The 15,531-nt window shown below is 33.1% G+C and overlaps 1 protein-coding gene across 1 annotated transcript; it reads right to left on the minus strand.

Moving 5' to 3' along the window:
* Positions 1 to 12,379: 12,379 nt before the first annotated feature.
* Positions 12,380 to 13,189, minus strand: LOC137404866 (uncharacterized). Its single transcript, XM_068091094.1, has one exon. The coding sequence runs from the start codon at positions 13,187 to 13,189 to the stop codon at positions 12,380 to 12,382; it is 810 nt and encodes a 269-aa protein (XP_067947195.1).
* Between the last annotated feature and the right edge of the window lie 2,342 nt (positions 13,190 to 15,531).

The raw sequence follows: 15,531 nt of genomic DNA on the forward strand, positions 1-15,531 counted from the left end.
CAAGCAGCTTTGCTTTCGGCTTTGGTTTTACACAGTTGCTGCTAGCTGTCTGTTTGTTAGTTTTCGTTGCATCTCAAATACATCAACCTTTCCTCTCTAATTTATTTTTCAAGTTTTTTAACTTGAATTCATCTTAAAATGAACGCCTTCACAAATTTTTAAATCGATGTTTGTTGAACATCAATTCGATTTTTTAGATAATTTTTGTATGAACCATTACTTCAATCATTAAAACCATTCTTCTAGTAGTTTTGAATTTTACTTCAACTTTTTCAGAAGGCTACTTTTAAATTTAAATGTCGAATAACCTGCTGTCTATATGTATGCATACAACGTATATATATTAAAGATCAGATAGATTTGTATGACTATATTTTCTCCTAGCAGCTTCAATGCTTTTTCACACTTGGTGCTTGTTCTGCTGCTATTGATGGCTTGGCAAGATGGCGGGGTTTGGGCAATGTGCTCAAGAATTCTCGAGAAGATAACTTGGTGTGTCTGCGTGATTTTATTTTGTCGGTTGATTTATTTGATTTGCATAAAACATTTTCTTAATGATATAAAATTTCAAAGTTACAGTTGTTTGGAAAATTTTAAAAACAGTTGTATTACGGTTCTTCATAGTTGTATTTATTTTCTCTCTTAATTTATTTCAACTACCCAAAACACATGTTTCATGATTTGTAGTTGGAAAGTTACAATGACAAACGTTAAATACAATTAAATAGAATGACATATGTTAAATACAGATCAAATTTCTGTTCAATGACTTTTTTAATACCCAGACAACGCCGAGTAGTACGCCGTTAAATATATGTGTATATATATATAGTGAGCGCAAAGTTCTGTTTGAGACATAATATACCTGGTAGGTACACTCCTCATAGAACTTCATATAAAAATCAATCATTGATTTTCCAGGGACTTAATTATTAAAGTTTGGTTGAATAATTCAATATGCAGCATGTGAACCTCAAATTCGTTTAACCAGATTTGACCTTGCTGTATCCAATATGATATTGATAACAACCACGAGCCAAAACTTTCTACCACCTGATGCTCCAGTCTAACTCTATTCTTGAAAGCTTATATTCTAATCAACTTCATATAGAGTCTTTGAACGCAGGTCATTGTAAACTGATCTCCTGGAGGCTGTCCTTTATTGCAACTAGACAAGCGCTTCTTACCTTCTTCAGCAAAGTCACTCTGTGTCTTTTTAATGGTAACTCTACTATTAGCGAGGTTTTCATCTACAGAGTCAAAGAGTTGGATGTTTTAAGCAGTTTGTAATTTTACACCTAAGCATAACAAACATACATACTGTGGTTGCAAGCAGCTATATAATTACATATCTGATAGAATTCCAGTACATCTTCACTTGCAGAAATTTTTTCGAGCGGAATAACGTTAATAGTTATTTATTAATGCTGCACTAATTCCCACAAGTGTGTTTGTACTCAGGTGCTTGATTTTCAAAGGATAGTTTTCTTGCAACAGAATGTTTGATGACAAAGTTAGGTTATTTTGTATTGACAGAGTTCATGCAAATGTGATAGCTTGATTAAGACGGCATCAACGTAGCATCATCAATTACAGTGGTAATTTCAGTTTTAAATAGCCAAATACAAACCTATACATATTCGCCTAATATATGAAAATGGTCAAAGTGGAAGTTTGGGTGCATAAGTTTGTGTTAATCAAGTCACTTAGCGGAAAAGTAATGATATGTTGCAACAAAGCTCTTATCCTAGAGATCTTTGAAAAACTATTGAAGTGTTTAAAAGTTATTGTACTTGTTTAATATGAAATCGAAGCAAGTAATTTTTGTACAAATCCGCTTCTATGTGACAAGTTTGCTTTAAATTTAGCTGCAGCCAGTTTGGGTTGACTGGTTGGGTGAATAACACCCTTAGCTCATGGCAGTTGCATCTACCTGATGACCAGTTTACTGCTCACTTTAATATTTTAAAAGAGTGACTGCAATGAGCAATTGATAGAACAAGTTGAATTTATGGATCTTTTCATCTAAAGACATGATGAGGTTTGACTCACTCTTTTTAGTGCAAGTTTATATCAATCCCAGCCTCCGGTTTACCACTATTGTTAAACTTTGCAATCATGTCATGGTGCTTTTTGTAAAGGTCTGGTTCATCTGCTCACACTGAATTATTCTGTACTGAACAACATTGATGATTGGTGATCAATGGTTTGCAATTTGACTCAAGTATTTTATTGTTTAGTCATTTTGTTTTCAAAGACTAGTTGTCTAGCGACAGACTGCTTGACAGGGAAATTATGTCTCTTTTACTTGATATAGACTTTAGTTAATATTGCTAGCTTAGTGGTAATAGAGTCAGGGTATATTTAATTATGCTGAGCATGTTTCAAATAACCTTAAGATGTGCTAAGTATATGCAAATTTCACGAAACCATATCATTTTATTTTAGTTCTTAAGCACTCAACAACATTTCTATCTGTAGCAAGTCTTGATTTTATATACTATTTTAAAGACATCATTTCAGTTTGTTTTAACACATCTTTTTTGCTTAGACTTAAAAGCAGCCTTTGAGCTTTATTTTGAAAAGAGGTTATTTCACACTGTTCTCTTTCAATGCATCAGCAGTGCTCAAGTCACTGAAACCAACCAACTTTTCTAAAGCAAATAAGTACTTAAGGAGTTTAAGTCAGGCATGGTTATAAGAACATAGTCAAGTCTAATCATATCAGTCTTTCATTTAAAGATGGCAAAGGTTGAAGCCACAGTTTATAATCAGTTTGTATCTAACTTATTGCTCTGTAGAATTCTTTTTGATAAGTTAGGATAAGATGTCTACTTACTAAACAAGCCACTTCATTTATTTGATAGGAAGATTATGCAAATGAGTTGTCATTAACCAGCTTTTATATAACAATCTTTCTCAGTTTTACAGCCATAAGTTTGTATTTACTTATTAGCTGCGCTTACCTCCCAGAAATATGGCAGTCTCTACTAAAAACACATTTTTACAAACTGGTGACTTAACACTACATCCTGCTACACCATAGTTCCTGAATGCATAAACCACCACACGCTAAATGTTATGTCACTGAATGAGAAAGATATTGAAACTCGGTAGCACAGCTCATATGCTTTTTAATCTTTTTCACCGTACTTCTACCTTTACTACCTTCTAACCAGCTATCTCCTGGCTTTTCTCGCAAGCCTGTTTATGTTTCACGGGAGAATCAAGAGTAAGCTGAAATAGACAATAATTATTAACTTCTTCGCATGTTCATGTTTTATTTTGCAATTACAAAAGACTTTAACATAACAATTTAGGCTTGATTAAAGTAAAACTTATCTGGAAAGTTGCATTTATCTTTTCTCTAAAAACTTGTATCATTGTATCACATGTAACCTTTACATTTTGGATCTGTTTTAGCAGAATCAAAAATGTAATACCCTCTTGTCATATATACAAGCTTTAGCGACTATACAGCAAGCTCAGACTCAAGTAGTACAAAACATGTGTAATCATAAAATATTATATTTGAAAATGAAAGCTTTAAATTCTTTTTATTAAAGTATTCTCATCAGCTTGTCAACACACGTGAAATTTGGTGTATATGTATGTACGTGAAAAAATATTTATTTGCTCAAAATACATGTATGTAGACTATCAGGTCCTCTAATAAGTATATTTATATACAGTCATTAACAAAAGTTTGAGAGCACTCAGAAAATCAATGCATACTATTGGTTTTATAGCAGTATATGTGGTTTTATTTAAACTTGTGATTAAACAATGTAGTTACATACCGAAACACTTCTACTAATGCAGTTTTAAAGTTCATTAATAGCGTAGCACAATACTTTTGAGTCTTTACTGTCAGTATTTGGTGTGTCCACCATTATTGGCGATTATCGCCTCAAGTCGCTTCGGCATACCTTCTATCAGCTTTCTGCAGTATTCTGCGGTGAACTCAGTGCACCAAACACTCTTTATAACCTGTACAAGTTCTGCAATACTTGATGGCTGTTTTTCTGCTACCTTGTTCTTTAGCACTGTTCAGAGATTTTCAATCGGATTGAGATCCGGGATGTTGCCGGGCCACTCGAGCTCTGTGGCTCCTTGTGGCCCCCACCGGCCCCCACTCCTTGTGGCCTCCACTGTGGCCCCGGGCAACAAAGCATGACACAACGTTGTATAATTCATGCAAACCATAGCATCACTTCTCAGCAGCATAGGGAAGATGGGTAGCCCTTACATTGTATAACCCAGGTAAAACAAGGGTGGTCTCAAACTTTTGTTAATGACTGTAAGTGGTTTTTGCCTTTTTCAATCACAGCACATTGTTATATTCAAAAACTCTTGTGCATCATTACCAAACAGAATGACACAGAATCACACAGAATTACACAGCATGACCCAGAATTACACAGAATGACACTGAATGACACAGAATTACACGAAATTACACTGGATGACACAGAATGACTGGATTTACACAGAATGGCCCTGAATGACACAGAATGACACAGAATGACATATAATGACACATAATGACACCGGATGACACAGAATTACACAGAAAGACACTGGATGACACAGAATAACACAGAATTACACAGAATTATACATGATTACACAGAATGACACAGAATGACCCATAATGACACATAATGACACTGGATGACACAGAATTACCCAGAATGACACTGGATGACACATAATGACACAGAATTACGCAGAATGACACTGGATGACACATAATGACACAGAATTACACAGAATTATACAGCATGACCCAGAATGACACAGAAAGACACAGAATGACACAGAATGACACAGAATGACACATAATGACACCGGATGACACAGAATGACACAGAATTATACAGGATTACACAGAATGACACATAATAACACAGAATTACACAGAATGACACTGGATGACACAGAATGACACAGAACTACACAGAATTATACAGGATTACACAGAATGACACATAATGACACCGGATGACACAGAATTACACAGAATAACACAGAATTACACAGAATGACACAGAATTACACAGAATGACACAGAATGACACAGAATGAAGCAAAGTAAAACTGTAACACAGTAATACATACAGTTAGTAAGTTATTGAACAGAATTATACACTCACTTGGTGCAAAACCTGGATACTTTGGAAAGGAATGGTAGAAAGACAAACGCTAAGCCCCAGATCAACAGATCTCAATAGCTTTCTAGAGGTTTTTCTCAAAAAGGCTTAAAAAACTCGGCTCACACAGACAAGTAATTGAATATAGAAGCTATGTCAGAAAGCTTCTTTAGCCAAAATTGGAAGCATCTCAGAAGCAGATCACTAAAAAATCATCAAAGAAATATCATCAAAGTTTAAAATCAAAACCATGATGTTGTTGTAATTGGATGATTAGTTTTTCGTCCAATGGTATTCATGAATGACATTCAGTTTTAAAAGGCCAGTACTTTACCCAACTTTGCCTATATTCAAGCTTAGGTATGCACCAAACAATTGAGCCAATAGTTATTATCTTTCCTTTATGACAGAAAAACAACTAAACAGACAACAATCACTCATTACTATAATAAACAAAGTTTTTGTCTGTGCCTCTGATGCCAGGGTTAGAAGTTGAAAAGGATTCTTTTATTTTGAATTCAAACTAGTGGCATACAGCTTAAGAGTACACCACTCTAACACAAGCATTAATAAACTGCCTTCCTAAAGGGCAGAATAATTGTGAATACAGTTATTCTCTACACTTCATCGGAATATGTGACTATCTCTCAGGTACAGCAGACTGCTAGGCTACTAATAATAATCTTAAAAATCAAAATAACATTTAAAATAATAACTGTAAATTATGAAAGCCACAGCCTAAAAGAATAGACAAAAAAACCTGATCGATGGGAATAATACATGTTTTGGTTGAACTGAAATATGTATTGATAACTAACTAGCAATGAAGACATGTTAAGATCGAATAAATAGAGAAACCGAAAAATGCTAGGCTAGATGCTAGACTAAAATGCTCACAGAAACTTATGAATGAACAATAACAATTGAAAACAAGGGATAAGGCAGTACTGAAGAGACGGAAATAAACGACTAGAAGAAGCTTTATAAAAGAAGCGGAGAATCTGATCATAGCAGCGCAAGACTAAGCACTGCACACCCAATACAGGATAGCAAGGATTAAGAAGAGCATGAATAATGTTAAATGTAGATTGTGTAAGATGAAGAACGAAAGAGCCACATTGTCAGCGAGTGCACAAACATAATACAAACGTCGAGATAATAAAGTGGCCTCAGCAGATTACTGAAGTATCTGTAAAAAGCATAACATACCACAAACAGAGTAATAGTATGACTATAATCAGGTAGATTCAATGTCCGAGAATGACAAAGTGTAAGGTTTAGTATTAATCAAAAAACAACAGAGTATCAGATTAGTTGTATAACAATCCCAGGAAATGCTAGAGTAAAAAGAAAAAGAAGATATATAAAGAAGGAGATGTACAAAGAGCTGAGATTTGAGCTTCGAAAGCGGTGGAATGTCCAAGAGTATTTGATACCTGTAGTGATTGGTATGATTGGGACATTATTCAGCCAGCTTGTCTCATATCTCGCTGAGGTCAGTGCTAAACTGTCTTATGAAACAATTCAGGAAACAGTGCTACTAGGAACTGGTCAGATTCTAAGGAAATATTTTCATTAGAAAGATTGTTAAAATAATAACCCTCATACTTTGAGCTAAGATCTCGGCTCACTTACTACCAGCGACTTGGTTTTAAAGACATTTTTTAGAATAATAATAGTAATAATGTTGATAAAAGCGGTGTCTGTCTATCTGTCTGAAGCCAGTTATCAAGGTTGGAAAAAACATTGCATTGGAATTAAACTCAAATATTTAGCTTAGCAGCTGTGCACACTAGCTACTGCTCGCCTCAATCACTTTGCAGCTAAGTGAAATAATGTTACAAACTCGAATGCTACACAGCCAGAGTACTATTTTCCTTAAAAGTGAAGCCCTAGTTCTCGTTCTGTCCGAAACCATCGTTAGAGGTTTGGGAAAAAGTTTACATAACAGGGGAATCAAACTTGATTCCCTAAAATGTCGCCATCTCCGCCGACCATTCACCTTTAGTTGGCTTACAATTTTGTGCATACGCTTAATCTCTATGCTTTTTTGACACACCTGCTAGTGTAGGCTTTAGTGGTATGTATATATACAGTTTCGGAAAATACGATTTGTGGATATTTTTTTCAAGACACACATCTCTATAGCGTTACAATGACTGGAAGTTAATTGTATGTATGTAGTTAGTTACGTATGTACGTACGTATGTATGTATGTACGCATGTACATACATACATACATATGTATGTACATATGTATTATGTACATATTACCTAATGTACATAAGTATGTACATTAAGTATTATGTACATAAGTTTGTACATAATGTACTTATGTACAAATGTACATAAGTACATTATGTACATATGTATGTGCATATACATGTATGTATGTACATACATACATACATACACACATACATACATACATACACACATACATACACACATACATACGCACATACATACGCACATACATACACACATACATACACACATACATACATACACACATACATACACACATACATACACACATACATACAATTTACATACATACGTACATACATGCGTACGTACATACGGACATACGTACGTACATACATATGTACGTACATATGTACATACATACATACATACATACATACATACATACATACATACATACATACATACATACATACATACATACATACATACATACATACATACATACATACATACATACATACATACATACATACATACATACATACATACATACATACATACATACATACATACATACATACATACATACATACATACATACATACATACATACATACATACATACATACATACATACATACATACATACATACATACATACATACATACATACATACATACATACATACATACATACATACATACATACATACATACATACATACATACATACATACATACATACATACATACATACATACATACATACATACATACATACATACATACATACATACATACATACATACATACATACATACATACATACATACATACATACATACATACATACATACATACATACATACATACATACATACATACATACATACATACATACATACATACATACATACATACATACATACATACATACATACATACATACATACATACATACATACATACATACATACATACATACATACATACATACATACATACATACATACATACATACATACATACATACATACATACATACATACATACATACATACATACATACATACATACATACATACATACATACATACATACATACATACATACATACATACATACATACATACATACATACATACATACATACATACATACATACATACATACATACATACATACATACATACATACATACATACATACATACATACATACATACATACATACATACATACATACATACATACATACATACATACATACATACATACATACATACATACATACATACATACATACATACATACATACATACATACATACATACATACATACATACATACATACATACATACATACATACATACATACATACATACATACATACATACATACATACATACATACATACATACATACATACATACATACATACATACATACATACATACATACATACATACATACATACATACATACATACATACATACATACATACATACATACATACATACATACATACATACATACATACATACATACATACATACATACATACATACATACATACATACATACATACATACATACATACATACATACATACATACATACATACATACATACATACATACATACATACATACATACATACATACATACATACATACATACATACATACATACATACATACATACATACATACATACATACATACATACATACATACATACATACATACATACATACATACATACATACATACATACATACATACATACATACATACATACATACATACATACATACATACATACATACATACATACATACATACATACATACATACATACATACATACATACATACATACATACATACATACATACATACATACATACATACATACATACATACATACATACATACATACATACATACATACATACATACATACATACATACATACATACATACATACATACATACATACATACATACATACATACATACATACATACATACATACATACATACATACATACATACATACATACATACATACATACATACATACATACATACATACATACATACATACATACATACATACATACATACATACATACATACATACATACATACATACATACATACATACATACATACATACATACATACATACATACATACATACATACATACATACATACATACATACATACATACATACATACATACATACATACATACATACATACATACATACATACATACATACATACATACATACATACATACATACATACATACATACATACATACATACATACATACATACATACATACATACATACATACATACATACATACATACATACATACATACATACATACATACATACATACATACATACATACATACATACATACATACATACATACATACATACATACATACATACATACATACATACATACATACATACATACATACATACATACATACATACATACATACATACATACATACATACATACATACATACATACATACATACATACATACATACATACATACATACATACATACATACATACATACATACATACATACATACATACATACATACATACATACATACATACATACATACATACATACATACATACATACATACATACATACATACATACATACATACATACATACATACATACATACATACATACATACATACATACATACATACATACATACATACATACATACATACATACATACATACATACATACATACATACATACATACATACATACATACATACATACATACATACATACATACATACATACATACATACATACATACATACATACATACATACATACATACATACATACATACATACATACATACATACATACATACATACATACATACATACATACATACATACATACATACATACATACATACATACATACATACATACATACATACATACATACATACATACATACATACATACATACATACATACATACATACATACATACATACATACATACATACATACATACATACATACATACATACATACATACATACATACATACATACATACATACATACATACATACATACATACATACATACATACATACATACATACATACATACATACATACATACATACATACATACATACATACATACATACATACATACATACATACATACATACATACATACATACATACATACATACATACATACATACATACATACATACATACATACATACATACATACATACATACATACATACATACATACATACATACATACATACATACATACATACATACATACATACATACATACATACATACATACATACATACATACATACATACATACATACATACATACATACATACATACATACATACATACATACATACATACATACATACATACATACATACATACATACATACATACATACATACATACATACATACATACATACATACATACATACATACATACATACATACATACATACATACATACATACATACATACATACATACATACATACATATACTTATATATACTTACGTTTCTTCCAGATTGGGGTTTTTCTCTGCGGTCACGACAGGTTTATTTCGTGCTTCTGCACTCGTCAGGTGACTTGCATTAAATTGCTGGTGAAATTGCTTCTCCTGGTGTTGTTGGTCGTATTAGTAGCTCCGCCTTTGCCTGGACCGTATTGGCTAAGATGGTATTTATTGGTGTGTTGGCACGTGTTGTTTATCTCGCTTCTTTTGTTCAGGGTGGCTGTTTTTGGCCTGCAAATGGTGTAATACTTTTCAGTAAGGCACAGATGGCATTTCTTTGTTTGGTGTGAAGAAGGTTTAGCTTTCTGCATAATTTTCCATTCAATCCTGTAGCTTGGATTGTCATTCTTTAGTTTCCAGTTGTGTTTACCGACTTCTGTGCTGTTTTGTCTTCACTGTGCGTGAATGAAGCTTTGTGATTTCTAAACCTAAATTTAAAGTTGGTTCTGCATAGTCCTATGTAAGTGCTCTCGGTGCCTGCATCCTCTCTAGTTACTACGGCCTGGTATATTATGTATGTGGTTACGCAGGTTCCGTTCAGTGGACAGTCGTTCCTCTCTCTACAATCCTATGCTTTACTTGTAATCGTGCTCTGCTGGTTGTTCAACTAGCGCCTATTATGTGAGTCTATGTGCTGTTTCAATTTAGTTATGCAAGTGTAGCTGAGTTTTAATGAGTGTCTGTCAGGTGCTTCGTGCAGCGATTGTGTAAACGAGAAGCGTATATCTAATAATGTTTATAAATTTTCTGCCTAAATGTTAGTCTGTACGTCTGCGTTAAAATGTGGGTTGTACCATGTTACATGTCGCTTACGCTGTCTCTTGTTGGTCGCTGGCTGAGTCGGGATCTGTTTGTGTTTTACTGTGTGGCTATAACCAATTTCGGCGTGTGCTTATTGGTAAAGTGATGCTATTCTGTTAAGTTCATGCTCATTAATCCCGTATATTATTATGTATATATATATATATATACAGTCAAACATGGATAACTCGAACTTTACGGGACCGAGCAAAAGTGTTCAAATTATCAGAGCGTTCAAGTTATCAGAGCACTGTCACAAGTCCATGTATTTATTTTTAGTAGATACATATATATAGATATAGTATGTAGTATGTAGATATATATATAGCTGTATATAAATTGTTTCCTCACCCCGGTTAACTCGTATGGGTGGTAATTTCTGCTCTAACTCGGGTCTCCTATCAGAGACCTGGGAGTTTGAGCATTCGCCTCAAGATCTTAGCTGTTCTCAATAGCGCACTTTTCTGCAACTCACCTGAGTTGATTGCTGTTGGTATTTCGGCAAGCCACATTTTATGCGCCGGGGTTATTGCACCCGGTGCCCCAACGACTACTGGGATTATCGTTGTTCTTACATTTCAGCATTTTTCAATCTCTTCTCCAAGAGGGAGATATTTCTTTACTTTTTCTTTTTCTTTGCTGGCTATATTGTAGTCATTGAGTACTGCTATATCTATTATAGTAGCCTTTTTGCTCTCTTTGTCTACCACCACCATATTTGGTTGGTTTGCTAGGACATGCTTGTCAGTCCGAATGTAGAAGTCCCAGAGAGTCTTAGTGCAGTATTTTTCATTGACCTTACCAGGAGCTTCCCACCAGTGTTGTGGTTTATTAAGGTCATACTCATCACATAGACTTCTATACACAACACCAGCAACATGATTATGCCGCTCAGTGTATGCGTTTCTTGCTAGCTGCTTGCATCTACTAATGATGCGTTGGATAGTCTCAGGTGCATCTTTGTACAGTCTGCATCTAGGAGCGTCTCTAGTGTGATAGATTTTTGTTTGGAGTTGCCTTGTTGGGAGCACTTGCTCCTGGGCTGCCGTGACTAGCGACTCGGTATTGGTTGTTAGGTTTCCTTTGTTCAGCCACATATATGTCTGGTGAAGATCGCCAACCTTGGATGTTTGTCGGTGGTAGGCACCATGAAGAGGTTTCATGTGCCAGTCAGTTTCCTCATCATCACTGCAAAGCACCATTGTCAGAACAGCCAATTGAAGTTCAGCTAGCAACTTATCTGAAGTGGCCATGGAGGCTGCATAGGCTTTGATGCTTTGCTCTTCCTCCTTCACTGTCTGCTGTACACTTTTTAGTCCCCTACCGCCATCTTTCCTATCGAGATATAATCTAGTAGTATTAGATTTTGGGCGGAGTGCGCCATGCATGGCCAGCAGTTTACGAGTTGCTATATTTGCTTCTTTGATGGCTTCCTCAGTTCACGTTATTATGCCTGCTGGATATATATATATATATATATATATATATATATATCTTAGCAGCATATATCTTATATGGATATATCAGCATAGCTGACTATAAGCAAAATATAAAACACTCCATATTTTTACCACTTTGTTAATGTGAGCTTTTTAAAATTCCTTGCCTTCATAAAATTGGGTGTGCCTATATATGTTGAACTGTTTTACTAATGAATTTTACTTAAATACCACATTGAAAAAGCATGAATGTTGCTATACCAGGATCTGTCATGTTTAAACCGTTTTGTACTTCAAGTATGTGCGTTCTATTCTAATTAATAGGTCGCCATATTGGTTTAAAGATCTTCAGTAACACTGAAAGACCGACTGGTATATATAAAACTCAAAGAAGTTATTTTTAAATCATATCAAGCAACTCACTACCATGACATCATTTGGGTTAGGGTACATATTTACAGACACCTCGTATGAAAAAGCAATTACATTGGACAATAACTAGTCAGAATGCAAAATAATTGTAGGTGCTTTGATTTATTTTTTTTAAATATTATTGAACACTTAGGGAAAAAAATAGTCAAAAAGCACAGTGAAATTTTCATATTCTCAGCTCATCCTAACGTTATTTGCATCTAAAATTCTCAGAATAATTACGTATGACCTGACTCCGTTATCACTCAGCTAGCACTGTTAACTATACTCTGTACTTAATAAAAGAGAGATAATTCTCTGTCAAGTAGTCTGTAGCAAGACAACTAGTCTTTGAAAACAAAATAACTAAACAACAAAACACTGGGGTCAAATTGCAATTTATTAATCAACAATTATTAATGATGTTCCGTAGAGAAACTAAACACCACACTAAACTGGTCATCAGGTAAATGCAGCTGCCATGAGCTGACGGTGATATTTAACTAACCAGTCAACACAAACTAGCTGTGGTAAAACTTAAATCTAACTTGTTATAGAAAAGCCGATTTGAAAAAAAAACATTTGAGTTCATTTCATAATTAATAAGTATATTGACTGTTCAACGATCCAAGCATTTTTGAAGATTTTCATATTTAAGATATGAAAATGTTTGCAACATATCATAATTTTTCTGCAAATTGATTTGATTAATTCAACTTTATACACCCGGACTTCAACTTTGGTCGTTTTATACAAAATGCTAATAAGAATATTTTTGTATTTCCCTGTTTTTAACTGAAACACCCATCAGAGTAAACGATGTCGTGCAGAAATTATTTGGACCATGCTAGCATAATTGCAGGAATTCTACCAATGAAAAATAATAATTTTTTATTGAACATTTTGTTGCTAGACAACTAGCCTTTGAAAACCAAACATTTGAGCAAAAACGCAACAATGGGATTTTGTGGAGCATTAATAAATAACTATTAATGTCAATTCGCTCAAAGAACTTTCGAAGAATGTGAGAAGGGTTCGTGTGGTAACAATGATTGATAGGTTCAAAGAGTGAAGGTTAGGTGGGTTATTACTTTCTCGTTTTATGTTATAGTCAGTGATCTGAAAGCAATTGAAAAGTTATGCAAAAATAACATGGTAATATGCATGTAACTAAAAACTGGAATGTTTACAGAGGTATATCTGTCTTGTCAACATATGAGACGTGTTGTGTAAAAGGTTTTGGTTTGTGCTTCAGTAAATGCTTTGCTCCGATTAAAACTAGTAAGCTGGCTGCTAAAATTTTAACTGCCAAGTTTCAAAAAAATTCATGTATGTCTCCAATTAGAGAATTACGTTTTTTGAACGGCAAAGCAGTAAAACATGTATGTTCAAAAATTCATTTGGCTTGCCTGGCTTACACTAAAAAGCGATAACATGAAACAGTTTTTCTGGAAAATGGTTCATTATTGCATAAATATTGCTCTTGCTAGAGCGAAAAAAAACATAAAGTTATAGGCTATAACTAAAACCAAATAATAATAAAATAAAATACGTGTAAATAAACAATAATAAATAAAAATAGAACTAGAAATAAGGTTATACGTTATTGCCTTTGTCGAAAAATTATGCACTTGATTACCTTTTGATTTAACTTGAAAGATACCTGACACAACACTTGAAATACTTCATCACTTTAAGCTGATAGCATTGGAGACACCTTATAGGTTCTTTAGGAAGTTTTACTAAAAATCTTCCAAAATAATCTCAGTTTTAGGTATGATAAATCATTTCTGCAAAAGTAATTAGATATGGAGTTGGTCAAGGGCAATGTAGAGTTGGTGAATATTACAGCTTAAAGGTTTTACTTCGGAATATGCTTT

This window comes from Watersipora subatra, chromosome 9 (assembly GCF_963576615.1).
Source record: "Watersipora subatra chromosome 9, tzWatSuba1.1, whole genome shotgun sequence".
NCBI lineage: Eukaryota > Metazoa > Bryozoa > Gymnolaemata > Cheilostomatida > Watersiporidae > Watersipora > Watersipora subatra.

Coding starts and splice junctions, on each gene's coding strand:
- LOC137404866 (XM_068091094.1), bottom strand. CDS start 13,189: ATGCATGGCGCACTCCGCCCAAAATCTAATACTACTAGATTATATCTC.